The sequence below is a fragment of the Gorilla gorilla genome, chromosome 18 (genome assembly GCF_029281585.2).
Source record: "Gorilla gorilla gorilla isolate KB3781 chromosome 18, NHGRI_mGorGor1-v2.1_pri, whole genome shotgun sequence".
Lineage (NCBI taxonomy): Eukaryota > Metazoa > Chordata > Mammalia > Primates > Hominidae > Gorilla > Gorilla gorilla.
Genome location: NC_073242.2, coordinates 32,556,686 through 32,581,626, shown reverse-complemented (window position 1 = coordinate 32,581,626; position 24,941 = coordinate 32,556,686). Strand labels below are relative to the sequence as shown.

At 42.8% G+C, this 24,941-nt stretch overlaps 1 protein-coding gene across 14 annotated transcripts in view; it reads right to left on the bottom strand.

Moving 5' to 3' along the window:
• PARN (poly(A)-specific ribonuclease) overlaps positions 1-24,941 on the bottom strand; it is a 193,263-nt gene that overhangs the window by 145,881 nt on the left and 22,441 nt on the right. For all 14 annotated transcript variants that reach the window (XM_055365787.1, XM_031002679.2, XM_055365791.1 and 11 more), the window contains exons 10-16: positions 23,387-23,429; positions 21,035-21,115; positions 16,797-16,853; positions 10,214-10,291; positions 3,238-3,281; positions 1,669-1,711; positions 1,267-1,342 (exon numbers count right to left, since the gene is read on the bottom strand). In XM_055365787.1, coding sequence (XP_055221762.1) covers positions 1,267-1,342; positions 1,669-1,711; positions 3,238-3,281; positions 10,214-10,291; positions 16,797-16,853; positions 21,035-21,115; positions 23,387-23,429 — 422 coding nt within the window. The remainder of the gene's footprint in view (positions 1-1,266; positions 1,343-1,668; positions 1,712-3,237; positions 3,282-10,213; positions 10,292-16,796; positions 16,854-21,034; positions 21,116-23,386; positions 23,430-24,941) is intronic.

Sequence of the window (24,941 nt, the reverse complement as noted above, 5' to 3'; positions counted from 1 at the left end):
GCCCTTGGATCATGGAGCCACTTTACAGCAAAGACCGCTTTATATACAATATGGTTCTTTTGTGACATTGATAAATACAGATGTGACCAGATAAACTATAAGAGGAATGACCTGCTTTAGACTGAATTCTCTACCAGATACCACTATTTTATATGGAAATAATAACATAAAACTATAACTCATAAATAATTATATCCTAGAACCATTCTGGAAATGAATGTCAGGAAGGTTACTATAACACAGAATCAAAAGCATAAATGGAAATTAACAATGAAAAGGCTGTAACTTTTTATGTCAATACAATGCTCTTTAAGCAAGAATTCTTTAACTCCATATTAAATATTAGACTTGATGCCTTTAAAAAAAGCCTTTTAACATGGTAGCCACCTAAGTAATACCTTCCACTCCATCATCAACTGAGACACATTCTTTCCAAAATCAATTATTTCCATTATATTGTTATAGAAAAGGTCCAAGTTTTCTCCCCCAATGGCCCCACCACCACTTTTCTTAATTCCTTTCTTGGACTATTACCCAGAAAGAGGCAAATAACTGTAATCTTGGCTGCTTTAATACTTTGCATTATCAATTTCTAAACCATTAGTCCTATTATCCATGTCTTTAGAAGTTTTCAGGCTATAGCTAATGGCTCGCTAATCACCGTATCAGCAGCACAATCAGGTTAACAGGGACCAAGGAAGTAGCACCTGGAAGGCTCTCCACATACCTTGGTGGTGGCCCGAGGTGGCAAAACACCTCCATCTCATCTCCCTACTTCTGGTTTTCCTCAGTGCTGCTGTTTCTACTCTCTAAACCAGCTGAAAATGAGGCAGGGTGGGGACTTGCCTTAATCTCACCTGTAAATCCAGTTCTCGGGCTTTTCTGAGATGGAAAATATATTTTTTACTCTACCCCTGGTGATTAATCACTAGCTCTTTGTCTCTGCTTCAATAATGTATGAAAGAATAAAAGGGCACATCAAGTTTTAGGAGAATTCCATATTATTAGAAAATAGAAGCCTTGAAGCTTTAATTGCTAAAATTCTCAATGAATGGCTACCCAACTCCATTAACATAAAATATATGTAGAATTAAAAGACCATCTTTATTCAAAAAACAGTAATTCAACACACGGTATGTGCAAGTGAATTCAGCCAAAATCTATAAATGAACAATACGGTCTCCAGAGCCATTCTGCTTTTCTTCTAAAATATACATCAATAATTATTACAAAGAGTTTGGAGGGTTTCCGGTTTAATATTCTTACCAACTTTAGGGGGGTTGAAAGGTGTCTCTTTTAACCGCTTTTCCAATTCCGCAAGGGATGTGTTGTTAATGATATCCTGCAAACCACAAAGCAAAGAATTATGAGATTTCATCATCTCAGAACAATATATTAAAGAGATTCACTGACCCCCCAAAAAAAAAGACAGCATCTAGTACTGTCTCCTTGCGTTCTTTAAAGAAACACAGAAGTCTTCGTTTTTTTCAATGTGAAAGAGAAGCAGCTAGTTTAATTTTTATAATATACAAAGTATAACCAAATGAATAAAGATCTTTACAGATGAATTAAATATCTCCAAACCTTTTGCCAGAAGGCTATATTGTTCCGGCATTCATTTCACTCAGTAATATGCAGTCGCTTTATAAAGTAGCAAATGAATAATACCTTAAAAGGTTGTGTGCTGGCCATCAATTTAGTATCCAAGAGTCTAAAAAGAATTTTTAACAAGGTAAACAAAATGTATATCAATGTTTAAAATGTCTTTTACTCAAATATGTAAGTTACTTAAAATACTTCATACATAAAAAACATACTTAAAACATAAAATGTTTAATACAGAAAATACTTAAACACAGACAAAGTAATTAAACACATCGGCCATTTTGAACCCAGCACCAGCATCCCTGCTACGTTGGAGTAGGTACTCAGTCCCATCATTAGCGACTTCATTGAGCAACTGCAAGAGAGTCCACACTTGGAGTACAAGTTCTAGATTCACCTGGATCCTCAGAGAGCCTGGGCTCCATCAATCTCAAGGGTGAGTCAAATACTCTCACATGGTTTTACGTGGTTCAAATACTGCTGCCGGTCTACCATTCCCAAACTGCTACCATCTACTCCTACTCCTCAGGTTTGTAAACTATAAATTCTTCTGGAGGGCCAAAATCTACAATCAGTACTTTCACGCTGTTGTTTTTATTTCTTATTATTCTATTTCAGAGATCAGAAACACCAAAAGGGGAGGGTTGGGAGAAACCCACATGAAAACTCTATTTCTCTATTCTTTTTTTTTTTTTTCATATAAATGTGAACAGAGTGGGTAACAGGACAGAAATAAGCCCAGCTGAGAGAGAAACTGCTCGAACACCACGCCTATCCCTCTTCAACAGGTCCTAAGACACAAACACTTGTTTGGTAGGCTCCACATGGCTGACCTGTGATGTCTCAGAGATATGTGACATGTGACCTATCAGAACAAGGGGGCAATAATAACTGTAGAAAACACCAACAGGAAAAGGCACTGACTTGAAGTGGATGAAAAACAAAATCTCTAGCCAGACGGACAGTTCTTGACTGACTCTTGAACACTCTCAATTGGACACTTCAATAGTTACAAGGTACATCCTACATGCAAGACAGACAAGAGCCATCTCAAGGAGGCTTCAACAGTTCTTTAGACAGCAAGATGAGAGATAAGAAAAAAGGAGTCGTTGGTCTACTTTCACTCTCAGTTCAAACTGTGATTTTTTGATAACAAAACCAATCATAAATTATAAAAGCAAGCCATCCCAACATTGGAGACATTAAATAAGTTCCAAGCTTATATGAACATGATCTAATGGTTTTAACAAATTACTATATACCTATTTGTATTGTATATGTCACAATGACTCTTTTTTTTTTTTTTTTTTTTTTTGAGACAGGATCTCACTCTGTCACCCAGGCTGGATAGTAGCACTATTATGGCTCACTGCAACCTGGACCTCCTGGGTTCAAGCAATTCGCCCACTTCAGCCTCCTGAGTAGCTGGACCACAGGTATCCCACCACACCCAGCTAATTTTTTATTTTTTATAGATATGTGGTTTCACTATGTTGCCCAGGCTGGTTCTGAACTCCCTAGGCTCAAGTGATCCTCCCACCTCAGTCTCCCAAAGTGGTGGGATTATAGGTGTGAGCCACCGTGCCCAGCCGATTTTTTTAAATGAAAGACAAATCCTCAAAGAAAGCTTACCTGGGGAAAACACATGTTGTCATCTCTTTAAACTCACTTAAGTCCTAAAGAACAAGAGAAGGACTTGTTACAATTTTCCTAATACACTCGCAGTATTAAAAAACATGTAAACAGCTCAAGTTCCATAGCTGTCTTCTCAAACAAGCTGTTGGAGCCCTTAAGCTAAACTACAAAACCCATTTCTAGTTAACAAGTACAAAAAAAACACAAAACCTTCCCAATTTCCTCACTCATTGGGAACCATATAACCTGATAACTAACTTCTGCATAACCAAAACAACAAATTTAAGGATTTAATAGTTGAAATTGGGAAGGGGCAGGGGGTCCAATAAAATGTTAAAACCTACCTATTTGAGAGGCCTGTAATAAATGCAGAAAACTTCCAGTAATAGCTAACAGGCTGCGATCTACCACACAAATTTATCATAACAGTGAGACAAGCAGAGTCATTTAAATTAAATGGTTTATACAGGAAATGGGCATACTGTAAACTAGCTTAGACCTTTCCTGAGATCACCTTTGAAATGTTAGTAAAAATGGCCTTGGAAACACAGGCTTTTCAATACACATATGATTCCTGTTTCAACTCCAGAAAATTGCTCAAGTGGCACTAATAGCAAGTGCCTAGATTAGACAATTCATTTCTCAAGTTTATTTTGATCAGGAAGTCTAGAGCTGAAATGAGAGTCCTCTAATTTTGAATTAACTCATTTACATACATAATTGCCATGCTAGACTGAGCAGTCATACTCCTGACTCTTTGTAAACTACACTTCTCTTGAATGTTATTCATGCTTCATAGGAAACTGCTGTTTCCAATTAGCTTTTCAAGCCTGTAAATACAGACTGTATTTAGCTAGCCTGATATATTTGCCAGCTTTTCAATGGCTATAAATTAATGGGCAAAGCATGAACAGGCGGTTTCAATGCAAAGTCAAAAAATGTAATAATGATGTTTGTAATCTCTCAATACCACTAGAAAGCTTTACAAGCAAGGAACACGGAGAATTACGGCCACCTCCAGGGCCAACATATAGCACAGTTCTAGACCAATCTCTTCTAAAAGGTCATGCTAAAGTATCAAGATAGTTCATAAGAAAACACTCTCCTCTAAAAGGCAACTCCAAAATGTGGATTATTTAGTATCCTTTTAAATGCAAATTTTGATACCAGTGCATGTAAAAGCTCTACCTTTTTATCAAGTCAGGGTCTCACTATGTTGCCCAGACTAGCCTTGAACTCCTGGACTCAAGCAATTCTCCTGTAACAGCCTCTCAAGTAGCAGGCACTGCAGGTATGCACCACCACACCGAGCCTTCTAATTTATTAGGCTTTCTAATTTCTTCTCATCACTTCTTCTAAAGGTAGATGGAAAAAAACAAAACAAAACATTTTCTTTCTCTGACAATGCCAGAACATAAAGAAGTTAAGTAACTTACCAGGTAGCCTTAGTAATAAAGTGAAGGATAAAACTGCTTATCCTAACCCACTTACTACTCTACAACAAATCACTTGCTCTTTCTATCAGAATTTAATTCAAGACCACTTTCATTCCACTTAACGTTCATTAACTGCTTACATACAATGTGTTACGTTAGGCCATTCATTAACTGCTTACACGCAATGTGTTACGTTACGCACTTACACAACAAAATGGCTACACCCCTTGTCCAAGGAGCTAACCACCTAGAAGGGGGTTATGCTGTATAATACAAGACAAAATTTATGTAACATAGAGATGTACAATGTTCTGTGGGAGTTGAGAGAAAGGAAAGATCACCTCTTGGGCAAGGTAGGAGGCAATAAAAACTTCATGGAGAAGGCAAAAGCTGCACCGCGGAAAGTTAAGGGAAAGTTGTGAACAACAAACATTGAGAACAACAAGAGAAAATTCAAGTTGGAAGAAATTAAACAAAGCACCTCTTAGGGAACAAATAAGTCAGTCTTGGAAAAAGGAGAGTAACAAGGGATTAGACTACACAGAAAGGTTGGGCTGGATCACAGAAAGCCTGTTATGCATGGGTAAAAATAGTTATTAACTGCCTAGAAAACAAAGAGTGTGGGATTAATTTATAATTTTCAGCAGGGTCAGTGACAGGAACGGAGCCATACATCAGAAGATTACAAAACTGGCAGTTGGGAGATACCTCATTTGTTAAATCGATATTTAATGCCTTCTAGTGCCAAGCTCTATTCAGTATTCAAAACACCTAGAAGCACAGAATTAAATACATTTTCCTCTTGCCTTGCTGATAACTTCATTGCTTTAAAGATCAAAAAAGGCTGGGCGCGGTGGCTCATTCCTGTAATCCCAGCACTTTGGAAAGCCGAGCGGGTGGATCACTTGAGGCCGGAAGTTCGAGACCAGCCTGGCAAGCATGGTGAAATCCCATCTCCACTAAAAAAAAATACAAAAATTAGCCAGATGTGGTGGCGTACACCTGTAATCCCAGCTACTTGAGAGACTGAGACATGAGAATCACTTGAACTTGGGAGAGGGAGGTTGCAGTGAGCCAAAATCACAGCACTGCACTCCAGCCTGGCGACAGAGTGAGACTCTGTCTCAAAAAAACAAATGAACAGGCTGGGCGTGGTGGCTCACACTTGTAATCCCAGAGCATTGGGAGGCCAAAGCAGGTGGATCACCTGAAGTCAGGGGTTCAAGACCAGCCTGGCCAACATGGTGAAACTCCGTCTCTACTGAAAATATAAAAATTAGCTGGGCATGGTGGCAGGTGCCTGTAAACCCAGCTACTCAGGAGGCTAAGGCAGGAGAATCGCTTGGATCCGGTAGGCAGAGGTTGCAGTGAGCCAAGATCGCGCCACTGCACTCCACCCTGGGCCACAGACCAAGACTCTGTCTCAAAAATAAATAAATAAATAAATAAATAAATAATAAAGGTCAAAAAGTCAAGAGAGGAGCTGCTACTTTGATCTACTTGGCCAATAAGAAGTGGGTGATCTGGCCAGGTGTGGTGGCTCACATCTATAATCTTAGCACTTTGGGAGACTGAGGTGGGCAGACTTCTCTTGAACGCAGGAGTTCGAGAGCAGCCTGGGCAAATGGTGAGATCCTGTCTCTACAAAACTTACAAAACAATTAGCGAGGCATAGTGGCATGTGCCTGTGGTCCCAGCTACTCGAGAGGCTGAGGTAGGAGTATCACTTGAGCCCAGGGAGTTGAGGCTGCAGTGAGCCAAGATGGCGCCACTGCACTCCAGCCTGGGTGACAGAGTGAGACACTCTCTCAAAAAAGAAAAAAAAAAAATGGCCGGGCATAATGGCTCATGCCTGTAATCGCAACACTTTGGGAGGCCCAGGCAGGCGGATCACCTAAGGTCAGGAATTCGAGAACGGCCTGGCCAACATGGCGAAATCCCGTCTCTACTAAAAACACAAAAATTAGCCAGGCATGGTGGCAGGCGCCTGTTAATTCTAGCTACTCAGGAGGCTGAGGCAGAAGAATTGCTTGAACCCAGGAGACAGAGGTTGCAGTGGGCCAAGACTGCACCACTGCACTCCAGCCTAGGTGACAGAGTAAGACTCCATCTCAAAAAAAAAGGTGCGAAAGTGAAGAAAAAAGAAAAGAAAAAAAACAGAAGTGGGATGACATAAAATAAACATTAGCTCATTAGACTTAAGAAACGCAAATCCAGGCCAAGCCCGGTGGCTCACACCTGTAATCCCAGTACTTTGGGAGGCAGAGGCCGGTGGATCCCCTGAGGTCAGGAGTTCAAGACCAGCCTTGCCAACATGGTGAAACCCCATCTCTACTAAAAATACAAAAATTAGCTGGGCATGGTGGCGGGCGCCTGTAATCCCAGCTACTCGGGGGGCTGAGTCAGGAGAATCACTTGAACACAGGAGGCCGAGATCGCACCACTGCACTCCAGCCTAGGTGACAGAGTGAGACTCCATCTCAAAAACAAAAGGTAGGAAAGAGAAGAGAAAAAAAAAAAAACAGAAGTGTGGTGAGTGACATAAAATAAACATTTGCTCATTAGACTTAAGAAATGCCAATCCAGGCCAGACGTGGTGGCTCACGCCTGTAATCCCAGAACTTTGGGAGGCGGAGGCGGGTGGATCACCTGAGATGAGGCGTTCGAGACCAGCCAGGCCAACATGGTGAAATCCCGTCTCTACTAAACATACAAAAATTACCCGGGCATGGTAGCAGGCATCTGTAATCCCAGCTCCTCAGGAGTCTGAGGAAGGAGAGTCGCTTGAACCCAGGAAGCGGAGGGTGCGCTGAGCAGAGATCACACCACTGCACTCCAGCCTGGGCCACAGAACAAGATTCAGTCTCAAAAAAAAAAAAAAGAAATGCAATTTCATACCTTTACACTTGTTTTGAGACCCACAACTATGAAGTCTTTGAGTCCTAAAAGGTGTTAAAAGGTGATAGAGCCGTCTTAAAAAGTGATGACAACCTAAATTTTAAGAAATACAAGGGGAGCAACTGACCCACTCATGACGTCTGTATTGTACTTTTTTAAAGGAGGGTAATCAAAATGCTGACGGAACAATGGGACCTAAGAAATGTGAAGTAACTGAAGGTTTACAGATGTATAAGTGAGACTGAACTCTCAAGCAGGTGTCTTCCAATCTAGAAGTAACAAAATATTAATCTTTTAGCTGGGCGTGGTAGTGTACACCTGTGGTTTTACCTATTCGGGAGGCTGAGGCAGGAGGACCGCTTGAGCCCAGCACCCTGAGATCAGCTTGGACAAAAGAGTGAGACCTAGTCTCTATTTTATTAAAAAGATATGGGGAAGGCCGGGCACAGTGGCTCACGCCTGTAATCCCAGCACTCTGGGAGGCCAAGGCAGGCAGATCATGAGGCCAGGAGATCGAGACCATCCTGGCCAACATGGTGAAACCCCATCTCCACTAAAAATACAAAAAAATTAGCAGGGCGTGGTGATGCACGCCTGTAGTCCCAGCTACTCGGGAGGCTGAGGCCGGGGAAACACTTGAACCTGGGAGGCGGAGGTTCCAGTGAGCCGAGATTGCACCACTGCACTCCAGCCTGGCAACAGAGTAAGACTCCATCTCTAAAAAAAAAAAAAAAAAAAAAATTATTTAAAATAAGAAAAAGATTAGTCCAGTGGCATACTATGGTCCATAGGCCAAATACAGCCCATCAATTATTTTGTAAATGAAGTTTTATTGCAACACGGCTATGCCAATTGGTTTACGTATTCTATGGCATTTGGGGGCTACAATGGCAGAGCTAAGAGTTGTGACAGAAACTCTGCAGCCTGGAAAGCTGAAAATACTTTACTATCTGGCCCTTTATAGAAAACGTGCCAACTTTCATTTTAAAGGATGGGCTGAAGGTTGAAGGGGGACAGGAAATGCTGCCTGGAATTTGCTAAACTCAAAGATGAGAAATAAGGCCACTTGCAACAAAACTAAAAACAATCAGCTGGGCATAGTGGCTCACACCTGTAATCCCAGCACTTTAGGAGGCTGAGGCGGGCAGATCAGGAGGTCAGGAGATTGAGACCATCATGGCCAACACGGTGAAACCCTGTCTCTACTAAAAATACAAAAAAAACTAGCTGGGCATGGTGGCACACACCTGTAGTCCCAGCTACTCGGGAGGCTGAGGCAGGAGAATCACTTGAACCCAGGAGGCGGACGTTGCAGGGAGCCGAGATCATGCCACTGCACTCCAGCCTGGTGAAAGAGTGAGACTCCATCTCAAAAAAAAAAAAAAAAAAAATCCAGATGTGAGAGACGGCATGGAGATAAAATCGTCAGAATTTTGGAAATGACCAGATCTGGAGACAGAGCAAGAGTCAAAACTGATGCTAAAAACAGGGTTGGTAACTGGGAATCACTTATAGTAATGGGATGAGGAGAAAGAAGTGGTTTGGAGACAGCAAGAAAGAAAAGAAGTACAAGTTAAATATCTCATTTGAGCCACGTCAATTCAAAACAACACTTAGTCTGGGGGCTATCCAGGTAGGGATGTCTGGAGTCCAGCATGAAATGTATACCTGGAGCTGAAGAGAGACCACAGCTGGGGATAAAGATGTTGGTGTCTACAGCTGAAGCTGTAAAGTGAGTGAGATCACTAAAAGACAAAAAAGATGAAGAGGAAATAAAAGAGTGGAGCACAGAGTGGCGAGGGACAAGTAACGTGAGGCCACGCACACCGTATGGAGCAGAAGAGGGAAAGTCAGTAGAGGAACCAAAGCAGCTTGTGCTTTGGTCAACCAAGGCAACTTGGCTCAAGGACTGAAAAATGCACTACTGAGGTCAGCAGAGAATCTAAGGGAAGCAGCCTAGCAAGGGTGATCAAGAATTCTGTAGGACTGGACCCACTTCAGCTGCCACCACTTACCTTCAATGGCCCTGCTATGTCTAATTTTAGCAGGACCAAACTAGCAGCCCACACCTGTGGCCTGGGAATCCCTGCCCAGCACTAAATGAGCAAACCGCTGGCATTAAGACGATGAAACAAATGTTTAATCTTCCTCTGGCAATGGCAGTGACTGAAGATCCCTTAATAAAAAAGCTTGTGGCCAGGCGCGGTAGCTCAGGCCTGTAATCCCAGCACTACGGGAGGCCAAGGCAGGCGGATCACGAGGTCAGGAGTTCGAGAACAACCTGGCCAACATGGTGAAACCCCATCTCTACTAAAAATACAAAAAGTAGCTGGGCGTGGTGACGGGTGCCTGTAATCCCAGCTACTCAGGAGGCTGAGGCAGGAGACTCGCTTGAACCCAAGAGGTGGAGATTGCAGCAAGCCAAGATTGCACCACTGCACTCCTGGGCAACAGAGTGAGAATACATCTCAAGAAAAAAAAAATGTGCAACTGAGTGCATAAGATTCTCTCTGGGAACATGCTGCATACAAGGAAATGGCACCCAAGTAGAGGACAGTTCAGTTAAAAGCATCACAATAATATTTTTTCAGATAAAAAGAATCCTGCTAATATTAAACACAGACCGACAGGTCACTTACCGCAGGCAGAGGGCAGTAGAACTGATGAACTGTGTGCATGACGTCCAAGAGCATATTGTGTCCAATAACAAGTTTTCCCTAAAGAAAGTCAAGGTTAGAAAAAAGACTTCTACATTCAAATTATACTGGGGTTTCAGAATGTATAGTTCAGATTCCAAGAGGACTTTGTACTAAACTCGCTTTCCACACTAAAAAAAAAAAAAAAAGTACAAATAAGCTAATTTGGGCTGGCTTCATTCCTCCTCCATTTTGCAATGTTAAATCCAGAAAGCAAAGTGAAAGCGCAAATGACTTTGATGTCACTGATCTTTTTCTTGAATTTTTATTAATTATGCCACCCTCATGAATCAGAAGTAGTAAAATTTTGATTGAAAAGTTTTTTTAAAAGTAAAATCTGGGCCGGGCGCGGCGGCTCACAACTGTTATCCTAGCACTTTGGGAGATCAAGGCGGGTGGATCACCTGAGGTCAGTAGTTCGAGACCAGCCTGGCCAACATGGCGAAATCCCATCTCTACTAAAAATAGAAAAATTAGCCAGGTGCGGTGGTGCATGCCTATAACTCCAGCTACCCAGGAGGCTGAGGCAGGAGAATCGCCGGAACCCGGGAGGCAGAGGCTGCAGTGAGCCAAGATTGCACCACTGCACTCCAGCCTGGGCAACAGAGTGAGACCCCGTTTAAAAAAAAAAAAAAAAAGTAAAATCTGAAAGCGTTGACTCCCTTAAACTGTCAAATAATTTGGGAAAAAACTAAACACAAATTTTAGGGCTGCATCCTTTAAAACAACTCACTTATTTTAAAAGATACATTCATACCAATGCTAAAAGGTAAAAATAACTAATTTCCAACTATATTAAACAGAATTGCATTTCCTATATCATTATGTCAAAATTCATGGGGCATGTTCTTAAACACATATCCATTAAAAGTCACTGCCTTTCAGCCAACCGAAATACAATATATGTGCTGGCAGCCCTCTTCATGCAATGGGCGGTGTGTCTCTCTCACGCTATATGTGCAACAAATTAGTCCATTTTGATAAAAATTAAATTTCCAAAATGGAACATAAATTTAGATTTAGCCAGCCAGGTGACACCATTTTTAACATAAAACATCAGGGGCCGGGCGTGGTGGCTCACACCTGTTAATCCCAGCACTTTGAGAGGCCAAGGCAGGCGGATCACCTGAGGTCAGGAGTTTGAGAACAGCCTGCCCAGCATGGCAAAATCCTGTATCTACTAAAAACACAAAAAATTAGCTGGGTGTGGTGGCAGATGCCTGTAATCTCAGCAACTCGGGAGGCTGAGGCAAAAGAATGGCTTGAACCCAGGAGGCGGAGGTTGCAGTGAGCTGAGATCGCACCACTGCACTCCAGCCTGGGCGACAGAGTCAGACTGTGTCTTGAAAAAAAAAAAAAAAAAAAATCAGGTTACCACGATGGAGCTTTTACTATGTCCCAAAGGACCTTCAGTGTAACACTGCTTGATTCATAGGACTACACATTAATTATCTGAAATAATCCTACACAAAATCTCCCAAATCTAACAGAGAAGCTGTCCTTTTGGCTCATTATTGGTGTACATTCTGAATACCTATGCTACGCTAAAATAATGAGCATTGATTGAAACCACAGAAAAGATGTGTAGGTAAACCCAAATGGAATGCAAACACTAAGAAATGAACCAAACTGTATTATAAATGACTACCATAACCACACTGAAGGTTAAGAAGAAACAAACTAACTTGGAAAAGAGCATCTTGACTAGATACTGTAAGGCTAAAAACAAAAGGAATTGCACATAAATCATAAATGTTATAATTTCATCAATAAATGTACTTCTCGCGAGGTATGGGTTAGTAGCTCTGAAGCTACTTTGTGTATACCGGGTTTAAACAAATAAACATAATGGAAGTAATAGAAACTGGATTTCTCACTGTTGAGAAAGAAGGCACAAATAAGAAAAGAGAGGAAGCTAAAAATAAGTCATGTGGTATTGTACTGGAATCTGAGGTATCAGTATAAAGGCATGCATACACCCATGCGCACACACACACACAAACACACACACACACACTTATTTATTTAGAGACAGGGTCTCGCTCTGTTGCCCAGGCTGTAGTGCAATGGCACCATCATGGCTCAATGCAGCCTCAAATTCCCATGCTCAAGCAATCCTCCCACCTCAGCCTCCCCTACAGCTGGGACCACAGGCATGTGCCACCACTCCTGGCTAATTTTTTAATTTTTTTTTTTTGAAATGCAGTCTTGCTCTGTTGCCCAGGCTGGAGTGCGGTGGCATAATCTCAGCTCACTGCAACCTCTGCCTTCCAGGTTCAAGAGATTCTCCTGCCTCAGCCTCCTGAGTAGCTGGGATTACAGGTGGCACCACCACACCAGCTAATTTTTGGATTTTCAGTAGAGACGGGGTTTTACCATGTTGGCTAGGCTGGTCTCAAACTCCTGACCTCACGTGATCTGCCCGCCTTGGCCTCTCAAAGTTCTGGGATTACAGGAGCGAGCCACCACACCCAGCCAATTTTTACATTTTTTGTAGAGAGGGGGTCTCCCATGTTGCCCAGGCTGGTCTTGAACTACTAGCCTGAAGCAGTCCTCCTGCCTTGACCTCCCTAAGTGTGGGATTACAGGGTTGAGCCACCATGCCCAGCTACATACACATTTATATAGATACACACACACATACATATACAGAGAGACACAGAAATATAGCTGTGTGTGTACATGCCTAGGTCTACATACATATGGTTCTTAGTTCTGTCCAGTGAGAGGGCTTAGAAGCAATAATATCACAGCAGTAACCTAGGGCCAGATCTTGGTTTCTAAACATCATTCCCCATTAAGAGGAACCAGAGCTCCGTGGAGAAGTCATTCATTCCATAGCTGAGCCAGAGAAACTACAACAATACCAGAAAGCAAAGAAGTGCTCAGAAAAGGATGGGGGGCTTGTTCAGAGGGCACAGGAGCCAAGTCAAAGAAGCTCCAATGGCCAAAGGTGGTACAATTTAAGCAACAAAGTAAACAGTAAAAATACTAGATAATAATCTAGTATTATTATTAATACTAATAATTTTAAAAAATCTCTGAGTCCATACATATACATAAAAACCATTAAATAAACAAGGAAAAGGGCTGGGTGTGGTGGCTCGTGCCTATAATCCAAATACTTTGGGAGGCTGAGGCGCGGGAGACTGCTTGAGCCTAAGAGTTCAAGACCAGCCTGGACAACATAGGAAGACCCCTTCTCCACAAAAAAAATATATATATATAAAATTATCCACGTGTGGTACTGCATGCCTGTAGTCCCAGCTGCTCAGGAGGCTAAGGAGGAGGGAGGATCGCTTGAGCCCGGGAGGTGGAGGCTGCAGTGAGCCAGTGTACTCCCAGCTTGGGGAACAGACAGAGACTGTGTCTCAAAATTAAATAAATACATAAATAAACAGGGGAAAAGGACATTTTTTTCTTTCCCTTTTTTTTTTTTTTGAGACAGGGTCTCAACTTTGTCACCAGGCTACAGTGCAATCGCGCAATCTCAGGTTACTGCAACCCCCGCCTCCTAGGTTCAAGCGATTCTCCTGCCTCAGCCTCCCAAGTAGCTGGGATTACAGGTGTGTGCCACCACGCTCAGCTAATTTTTGTATTTTCAGTAGAGATGGGATTTCACCATGTTGGTTAGGCTGGTGTCGAACTCCCGACCTCAAGTGATCCGCCCCCCTTGGCCTCCCAAAGTACTGGGATTACAGGTGTGAGCCACCATGCCCAGCCCATTTTTTTCTTTATAGAAGAATTCCAAGAATAAATGTAGAAAGGACGAAGGAAATATAAACTTGCCATTAGAATACCACAGTAATAACTGCTACAGGCAAGATATGCTGATAGACGATAATATTAGTAGGCAAAGTTTGAGGGAAAACAGGATTTTCATGGTCTCAAAGTATCTCCCCCAAGATATTCATAAACTATAAAGTTAAACTATATAGTTAATTTAACTATAATTTAATGATATAGTTAACTTATTAACTATAAAATTAATTTCACAGAACACAAATCCAGCCAACACCACCTTAACCAAGCGATCAAGATCAACACCATGGGCAGAGAATGGTGGCTCACGCCTGTAATCCCAGCATTTTGGGAGGCCAAGGCGGGCGGATCACGAGGTCAGGAGACCGAGACCATCCTGGCTAACATGGTGAAACCCCATCTCTACTAAAAATACAAAAAAATTAGCCTGGTGTGGTGGCAGGCGCCTGTAGTCCCAGCTACTCAGGAGGCTGAGGCAGGAGAATGGCATGAACCCAGGAGGCGGAGCTTGCAGTATGCCAAGATCGCGCTACCGCGCTCCAGCATGGGCGACAAAGCAAGACTCCGTCTCAAAAAAAAAAAAAAAATTGATCGACATCATGAACCATCATTTCTGTGGTATTCTTGCCAAACCATATATCCTCAAATCAGTCATGAGAAAATGTGAGACAAATTCCAACTGGGGGACTTCTGACAAAACAGCAATCAATACCATTCAAAAGTATCCAAGTCATACAGCCGGGCATGGTGGCTCACACCTGTAAACCCAGTATCTTGGGAGGCTGAAGGAGGCAGATTACTTGAGGTCAGGAGTTCGAGGCCAGCCTGGCCAACATGGTGAAAGCCCGTCTCAACTAAAAGTACAGAAATTAGCCAGGCGTGGTAGCAGGCACCTGTAATCCCAGCTACTTGGGAGGCTGAGGCAGGAGACTTGCTTGAACCCGAGAGGCGGAGGTTGTGGTGAGCCAGGATTGCGCCACTGCACTCCAGCAGGACAACAGAGCGAGACTCCGGCTCAAAAAATATATATATATATATTTAAGATATGGGATTTACGCATCTTATTTTACTTTAGTCAACTTTCAAGACTCAAAAATTTTAAATGTCCGGATCGCTAATAAACAGGGCTTTTTTGTAGTATGCTTTGGGATGTTGACTACCAACGGTCAGCAACATGTTATGAATATTCTGTAGAAGAAAGATGTCAGAGAAAAGAAAACAGGTACAGCAAGCTAAGGTATCTGAATGTGTATAAGACAAACAAATGTCCAATCTTGGAAAAGCTGACTGAACTATCATGACGGCTACAAAAGAGCTCAAAACCAACTTATGTTCCGTATCTCTGAATTTTAGGGCCCGCCTCAATCAAAACCACCACTTATCTGAAGTCTGCTGGCTAGGTGCGCACAACATGAGCAAATGGAACCAGAAACTCAACTCTGCTTTTCTGGATACCTGTAATCTCAGCCACTGCTGAAGAGGCTCACAGCATTGTTTCTCTCCGGATCTTTCCAACTTTCTATTCGACTTTAATCGCCCCACTTACTTGAGCAAGAGAAGTCCTCGTGAGCCAACCCTCTTCTTTTACAAGGCTCTGTAAACCTCTGTTTATCCCGGAATGAGGACAGCAGGGGCCTTCCCTATAGCGCCCCTGTGTTTACAAGCCTGCAGCTGGCAGTGAGACAGCATGAAACTTTGAGAGGGTTTCTATGGCCTTAAAGCTTCTCTGATGCAAAGTTCAGCATCTAAGGTATAAGATGATTCCTTCTCCCAGGCCAACTGCTCAAAGAAGAGAATGTCCTAGACTACAAGCAATTCAGCATCCAAGCAAGCTGTCTGTCTAGAACAACCAGCAGCATGACCTAGTTTACCTATGTAAGATATGGATGCCTGTTTTCTTTGTCCTCTTTTTTTTTTTTTTTGGAGACAGGGTCTGTCTGTCACCCAGGCTGGGGTGCAATGGCGTGATCACAGCTCACTGCAGCCTTGACTTCCCGAGCTCCAGTGATCCTCCCACCTCAGCCTCCCAAGTAGCTGGAACCACAGGCATACACCACCACACCTGGCTAATTTTTGTATTTTTGGTAGAGATGGGGTTTCCCCATATTTCCCAGGCTGGTCTCGAACTCCTGAGCTCAAGCAATCCATCCTTATCGGCCTCCCAAAGTGCTGGGATTACAGACATGAGCCACTATGCCCGGCCGCCTGTTTTCAGAAAGGCCTCACAAAGCAAGGAAAAACACCCATCATATCTATCATAGAGTCCCCTAGCACATTCACACAAATGGCCAATATCTTTTTAAAACGTATCAAATATTATTAAGAATAAGATTCAATTACACTTATGTAGCACTAAACAAAGACATCATTATTTTTACCCTCTAGATTCTTCTACTTAGGGAACAAAACACCTTCAGTCAAATATCTGATTGTTTCTCCCCTTATTTCTTACTTTCTTTTTCGACTTCTTACTGGTTTTGAAAATAACTCTTGGTTTCCATGTAGCCATGTAAGGACAACATAGTGTAACCCTCCTATGCATTTTTCAAGCAAGGCTCTCTGAAAATTGATTTGAATATAATTTAGCAATTATGCCTCACCAAGTGCATTATAACAACAGTCTATCTTGATGAAGTTCTAACTTCTTAGAATGTTCTAGGTAAACATTCTAAAGGAGATGAAATGATTAATCTGCAATGATAATTAGATACTTCACCTGAAATAGTATGTTCTGCAATCTTGCTAAAAAGTCTGGCTCACTTACCGAATTAGCAATGGCGTGAATGACTCTAGAAAATCCCACAGCATCATTCAGCTCCTCCTAATTAAAAAAAATATACATATGTATTATTGATGTATAAATATTCCTTATGTGAATTAAAAAACTACCCCAAAAAAAGACACTGAAATTTTGTATCAAGTTAGATAGCTTTAGTTTCCTGTGCTTTGCGCCTATCTTCCCAAACATTTGCATCTAAAATGATCTACGTACATACTTTTCTTCTATTTTAGAAAGTAGAAAGAACAAATGGAAAATTATTCATTAGTTGCTAAAACAACGCTTAGGGTTTATCCATCACTTCACCGACTTCTTTAAAATTTCCAAGTCTTTCAAGGTGTCTTAAAAACAGTAACTTAAAAAGTTGCCACCTGCAGGCTAAACTCAGTAACACATTCAATTCTGAGGAAACCCATCTGGCAGTTAATTGATCAAATCAAGTATTTTCATAATTCCTGATTTTTTTTCCTTGAAAAATACATTTTTACAAAATTCTCCCACCCACCTTCTTCTCTCCTATATTCTTTCCAGCAGTGTTGAAAGAGGCTCAGTGTCTCTCTTATCTTGAAAACCCTCCCCTCCTCTAAGATCTCTCAGACTACTGCCCCTTCTACTTGTCTCATCAAAGCTAACTTGCTTTCTCCAGTTTAACTCCCAGGTGTTCCCAGCCCTCTGGCTTCATGCTCACTGAAATTGCTCACCTCCTTAAAACTAACCCCAACACTGGCTGGGTGCAGTGGGTCACGCCTGTAATCCGAGCACTTTGGGAGGCAGAGGCAGATGGATCACTTGAGGTCGGGAGTTCGAGACCAGCCTGACCAACATGGTGAAACCCTGTCTCTACTAAAAATAAAAAATTATCCGGACGTGGTGGTGCACGCCTGTAATCCCAGCTATTCCAGAGGCTGAGGCAGGAGAATCGCTTGAACCCGGGAGACGGAGGTTGCATGCAGTAAGCCGAGATCGCACCATTGCACTCCAGCCTGGGCAACAAGAGCGAAACTCCATCTCAAAAAACAAACAAACAAAAAACTAACCCCAAGACTAACAAGTATTTGCAAGGATGTAGAGAAACTGGAACCTGTGTGCCGTTGATGAAAATGTTAAACAGTGCAGCAGCTAAGGAAAACAGTATGGAGGCTCATCCCAAAAAGAATTCCCATATTACCCAGCAATTCCATTTCTGGGTATATACCCCAAAGAATTGAAAGCAGGGACTCAAATAGGTATTTGCATACCTGAGTTCACAAGAGCATTATTCACAATAGTCAAAAGCAACCCAGGTGTCCACAAACAAATGGATAAACAAAATGTGGTCTAGCCACACAATGGAATATTATTCAGCCTTTAAAAAGGAAGGAAATTCTGGCACATGCTATAACATGGGGAACCTTGAGGCTGCTATGCTAAGAGAAATAAGCCAGTCACAGGAGGACAAATACTGTACTTATATGAGGTACTCAGAGTGACCAAATTCATATGACAGTAAGTAGAATAGTGGTTGCCAGGGGCTGGGTGTCAGGGGTGGGAGATGAAGAGTTGCTTGATTAGTACAGAGTTTCGGTTTTGCAAGATGAAGAGAATTCTGGAGATGGATGGTGGTGATGATTGCACAGCAATGTTAAAGTACTTGATGTCACTGAACTATACATTTAATAGTTAAGATGATAAATTTTGTTATGTGTATTTTACCACGATTAAAATTTTTTTGGGGGGGCCAGGCATGGTAGCCCACGCTGGTAATCCCAGCACTTTGGCAGGCTGAGGCAGGCAGATCACCTGAGGTCAAGAGTTCAAGACCTGCCTGGCCAACATGGCAAAACCCCGTCTCTACTAAAAATACAAAAATTAGCCGGACGCGGTGGCGTGCACCTGTAATCCCAGCTACACGCGAGGCTGAGGCAGGAGAATCACTTGAACTCAGGAGGCGGAGGTTGCAGTGAGCCAAGATCATGTCACTGCAAGCAAGGTTCCATTTCAAACAAAAACAAAAATTGCTTTTTTGGTTTTGTTTATTGTTTTTGAGACAGAGTCTCACTCTGTTGTCCAGGCTGGAGTGCAGTGGCGTGATCTCGGCTCACTGCAACCTCCGCCTCCCGGGTTCAAGCGATTCTCCTGCCTCAGCCTCCCGAGTAGCTGGGAATGCAGGCACATGCCACTGCGCCCGGCTAATTTTTTTGCGCTTTTAGTAGAGATAGGGAAAAATTGCTTTAATTATAGTTTAAAAAAACTACTGCCAGGGCTGAATCCAACAGCCATGTCTCAATACTAACCCCTACATGGGGGCTGACATTGCTGACTGCCCCTTTTTCTCTCTTCCCTTGGCTGTGTACCACAATAATCTCCCGGTACATTTTGTCGACTTCTGCCTATCATTTAAATGCTGTTGATCCTCAGGATTCAGCCCCAGGTCCTCTTCTCATTCCTCACGTACTCCGCAGTTGCTCTGATCCAGTCCCAGTCTCTCTGCCAATGACAATCATGCCTAGCCCTCACCTGTCTCCTGTGCTCAACACTGACAAACCTGCTGAGAGGACATCCACCCTTGCATGTCCTAAAAACACTCGAAACCTCATCAGGTCAAAACCAGAATGGAACATCTTTCTCCACTCTGGGGGAACATCTTTTTCCACTCTAGGGGATGCCATGGTGCCCTGGTGGCCTTGCATGTATCAAAACGGGCCATGCAGGTAAAGGCTAATCTGCGTCTTGGCCACAGACTCATCTGCATCTTGGCACAACACATCAGGAGGGAAGGGTGGGAGGCAGAGGCTTCTAAGGAGCTGCTATGAGGCCAGCTCCCACCCCCTTCCCTGTCACTCCTGGGAGGCTGTCATGAAACAGTTCCTCATTGCCTCCTGGGTTCTGAGGAGGTGTGGGGCTCTCTGCTTCGCCCTCTCAGAAGAGAGCTGCAGAGTATCAAAGCCCTGAGCTGCAGCCTAGAACTCATTCCTCAGTGAAGCCACATCACAAAACACATGCTGCAATCATCTCGTATCTTTTTTTTTTTAAGACAAGGTCTCACTCTGTCACCCAAGCTGGAGTACAGTGGCATAATCTCAACTCACTGCAACTGCAACCTCCACCTCCCGGGGTCAAGCAATTCTCCAGCATCAGCCTCCCAAGTAGCTAGGACTACAGGCGCACGTCATCACACCTGGATAATTTTTTTTGTATTTTTTGTAGAGATGGGGTTTCGCTATGTTGCTCAGGCTGGTCTCAAACTACTGAGCTCAAAGTGATCCTCCCACCTCAGCGTCCTAAAGTAGTGCTGCGATTACAGTCATGAGCCACCACACCTGGCCTCTAACTGGCACCTTTTGTTTCTGCGTTGTCCATTTTAGTATGTGGGACAGGGACCACAGGCAGCACCTTTTGCTAATCTTTCTCTGTGTAGGTAATATGCTGTCTCCCAAAGTGGGTCATTGTGGTTAAGTCAATTAGGAGTGACCCTGCCTAATGTACGTATGAGCATGACATTCATCCACATGCAAACCCACTCCTCTCTCCTCCACCTTTCCCCCCAACCGATGTCACTCCAGCCAACCCCTCCAAGTGAATGGAGTGCAGTCTACCCCGTTGTGCAAATGCCTGGCATGAGCATCTTCCTCCTTCCCCCTTCCTCCTCCACCACCCACATTCAGTCATAAATTCCATGGATTCTACCTTCCAAGTATCTCCAGATTCCATCTACACTGCTACTCACTATCCTACGCCAGGTCACCAACATCTCCTAGCTAGGTTACTCCACAGCTTAACTAGTCTCCTGCCTCCAGTCTTACTCACTCGAAACCATTCTTCACACAGCAAGCAGGGTGATGTTCCAACAGTACAACCTAAGCATGTCATCCTCATCTGTCAGATCATGTGCTCTGAACTTGGTTTAAGGAAAACTAGTAACTATACATGAAGTTAGACGTTGCAGTATTAAAGGATAGTGACACTCAGTGACACAAGCTAAATGAGAATCAAGAGTACTTTCTTCAGGACTGGTTTAAGTAGACACTGGTCATCAGTGACGTCAGACTCACTTTGCTAGCTATGTCTCATGCTTAAACCTAACTTCCCCTTATTCTAGTCCAGGTTTTTCTGCCAATTCCACTGTTCTATGAAAGAAAACTATTCATTAAATTGAATCCAACATATGATCTGAAATAGACAGGAATAAATCAATATTTATGTTGCCATTTCTCACCCCCCAAGAATTAACATAGCCCAATTACCTGTTCTTTGGCATGTTTCTGCTGCTCTCTTCTTTTGCGTTCTTCTTCATCTACTTTGCTGATAACTATATATCGCTCCTTCTAAAAGACATAAAGCAGATATACAATTTTCTTTTCTTTTTCTTTTTTTTTGAGACAGAGTTTCGCTCTTGTTGCTCAGGCTGGAGTGCAATGGCATGATCTCGGCTCACTGCAACCTCCGCCTCCTGGGTTCAAGCGATTATCTTACCTTAGCCTCCCGAGTAGCTGGGATTACAGGCTTGTGCCACCACACTCGGCTAATTTTTGTATTTTTAGTAGAGACGGAGTTTCTCCATGTTGGTCAGGCTGGTCTCAAACTCCCCACCTCAGGTGATCCACCCGCCTCAGTCTCCCAAAGTGCTGGGACTACAGGTGTGAGCCACGGTCCTGGCCACAGATACATACAATTTTCTAGAGACAACTTAATCCAAAAAATTCAGATTTCTGCTGCCATTAGAACTTTTTTTTTGAGACAGTCTCACTCTGTCACCCAAGCTGGAGTGCAGTGGCACAACCTCAGCTCACTGCAAACTCTGCCTCCCAGATTCAAGCGATTCTCCTGCCTCAGCCTCCAGAGTAGCCAAGATTACAGGTGCGCACCAATACGCCCAGCTAATTTTTGTATTTGTAGTAGAGACAGGGTTTCACCATGTTGCCCAGGCTGGTCTCAAACTCCTGACAAACTCCTGACCTCAAGTGATCTGCCCACCTTGGCATCCCAAAGTGCTGGGATTACAGGCATGAGCCACCACACCCAGCCAGAAGTTGTAATTTTTGTAACTGCACTTTTTTTGTATGTGTGACAAGTTATCACTCCCATTGCTCAGGCTGGAGTGCAGTGGCATGATCACAGCTCACTGCAGCCTCAAATTTCTGGGCTCAGATGATCCTCTCACCTCAGCCTCCTGAGTAGCTGGGACTACAGGCATGTACCACTATGCCTGGCTAATTTCTTTTTATATTTTTAGTAGAGACGGAGTTTCACCATGTTGTCCAGGCTGGTCTCAAACTCCTGGGCTCAAATGACCTGCTCATCTCAGCCTCCCAAAGTGCTGGGATTACAGGCCTGAGCCACCATGCCCAGCCACTGTAGTCTTTCATGAGCCAAATACAACAGAAAATACTTTGAAATGCCAATATAAGTTGAGCTGATGCATTACAAACCAAATTTTGTCTCTGTGTTTCCATGACATTTTCCTACGGTTTACTAATTCAACCCAACAGACATCAGTTAAAAATACCAACAGACTGTGAGAATAAGACATTTCCTATGACAAATACTAAAAAAGTTATATTGCATTTGAACATCGATTTCTGAAGAGTTTTAAAGTAAAATGTATATGTTGTATTAACATTAACAAAACTTACATATGTTATATGTTGTATTACCATAAGAAAAAGCTCTGGATTTTCTGCCCAAGTGTCAGATAACTAGTACTTTCTTTCTCACATATATTTTGTGTCCACTAAAGATAAATTATCTACCAAGATTATTTTCCTACTTTATTTAATCTCTAATTTTATACCTGACTTAACAGCAACAACAAATTATAAAATTGAAAAACTGCAGAAGGAACCCACCACTAGCCACCCACTTCCCATCACAATTCTATCAGTGTGCCCTGTGTACTCAGGACAATAGCTATGCTTACGACCCAGATTCTAAAATTTAATTTTGTCTGCCCACGCAACATGAAGCCATTTCTTCACATGTACCATTATAGCTTTCTGCCATAGTAAGAATACAAACTAATATTTGTATACTTTCAAGTTTACAAGGCATCACTTCCACTTACCCACGGTATCACCATAAAAAGGCTATGAGAAAGTATAGATCACCGTTATCATGCTCAGTCCCAATGTACAGAAGAAAATGAGGCTTAAAGAGGTCAAATGACTTACCCTAGGTTACCTAGCTCATAACAAGCACAGACAAGATACAAATTCTGACTTTCAGCACACTAAGGATTGAGCGTGGTGGCTCAGGCCTGTAATCCAGCACTCTGCGAGGCCGAGGCAGGCAAATTGTTTGAGCCCAGGAGTTCAAGACTAGCCTGGGCAACAGGGCGAAACCCTGTCTCTACTAAAAATATAAAAAATTAGCCAAGCATGGTGGCACGAGCCTGTAGTCCCAGCTTGGGAGGCTGATGTAGGAGGATCACCTGAGCCCAGGAAGTCAAGGCTGCAGTGAGCCGTGACTACCCACTGCACTCCAGCCTGGGTAATCAGAGAAAGACCCTGAGGAAAAAAAAAAAAGAAAAAAAAAAGAAACCCATAACAGTGTAACAATGGATGTGTTTAATGTTATCCCTAGATAATTCTTGGGGTTACCTTTTCAGTTTCTAAAGTCTCAACATGAATGCCTTTCGGAAACCTAAAGAAAAGAAAAACATAGTATCAGTAGATGAGTCAATGACAGCTAAATCCCAAAGTATTTTATAAGCAACTATCCAGCTACTAATTAAGTAAGTTTTATTAACTACGAAATAATTATCACTACAATGGAGACTTTACAGCACATTTATTTTATAACGTTTCAGCTGCTAAATGTTTCCTTACCCTTGCTCTTAAACACATAAACGTGGATTTGACTTCAAATTAATTTTTTTAAGGACTTAGGTATTTTCTATTTTTTTTTTTTTTGGAGACAAGAGTCTCTCTCTGTCGCCCAGGCTGGAGTGCAGTGGCGCGATCTCAGCTCACTGCAAGCTCCACCTCCCTGGTTCACGCCATTCTCCTGCCTCAGCTTCCCAAGTAGCTGGGACTATAGGCACCTGCCACCACACCCGGCTAATTTTTTGTATTTTTAGTAGAAACGGGGTTTCACTGTGTTAGCCAGGATGGTCTCGATGTCCTGACCTCGTGATCCTCCCGCCTGGGCCTCCCAAAGTATTGGGATTACAGGTGTGAGCCACTGCGCCTGGCCAGGACTTAGGCACTTTCTAAAATGTCCTACATCTCAAAATACAGTCAACTCATTACCACAGAGTCAAATCTTGCTTCCAAATATAAAAATGTTTCCTAACTGAAATTGTGAAAGTCTTTTTATTTTATTTATTTATTTTTTTTTTTCTGAGATGGAGTCTCACTCTGCCACTCAGGCTGGAGTGCCAAGCCGCAATCTTGGCTCACAGCACCTCTGCCTCCAGGGTTCAAGAGATGCTCCTGCCTTTGCCTCCCAAGTAGCTGGGATTACAGGCATGTGTCACCATGTCCGGCTAAATTTTGTATTTGTAGTAGAGACGGGGTTTCACCATGTTGGCCACGCTGGTCTTGAACTCCTGACCTCAGGTGATCTGCCCACCTCGGCCTCCCAAAGTACTAGGATTACAGGAGTGAGCCACTGCGCCCGGCCTGAGTCTTTTTAGATTGCACAGGGCATATAAAGAGAAGGTTTTAGACGGCCAATTCTGCTGTAGTTTTGCATGGTATTAACAGCTTGCATCAGCCAAGGAGGAGAGGGATCTGGAATGCAGGTGGAGTAGGCTGCAAGGACGACATGACAGGAAAGGAGTGTGGGCAAACTAAACAGCCCTTTCCTATTGTGTTCAAAGTATATTCCCAGTATACATGTCACTGGTAGATTCCAACAGAAGAACAAGGTCCCCAAAGTCAAATGGAAATGTCCACCTGTCTATGTCAATGTTCAATTTCTGAGTTGAAGACCCACCTGCAAACACAAGGAAACCAAGGGAAACATCCTTGGAAAAATACACACACAAAAGTCTGGATGTTATTTCAGGGGATTCACAGACCTCCTGAAACCCATCCATAGTCTCACCCTAAGTTATGAACTCTTGCTTTACCAAAAGCATTCATCTGAGTATTTCCTAGGTCTGAAAACCAAATATTTATTGTATACCCCAAAGGACAAAAACACTACCAA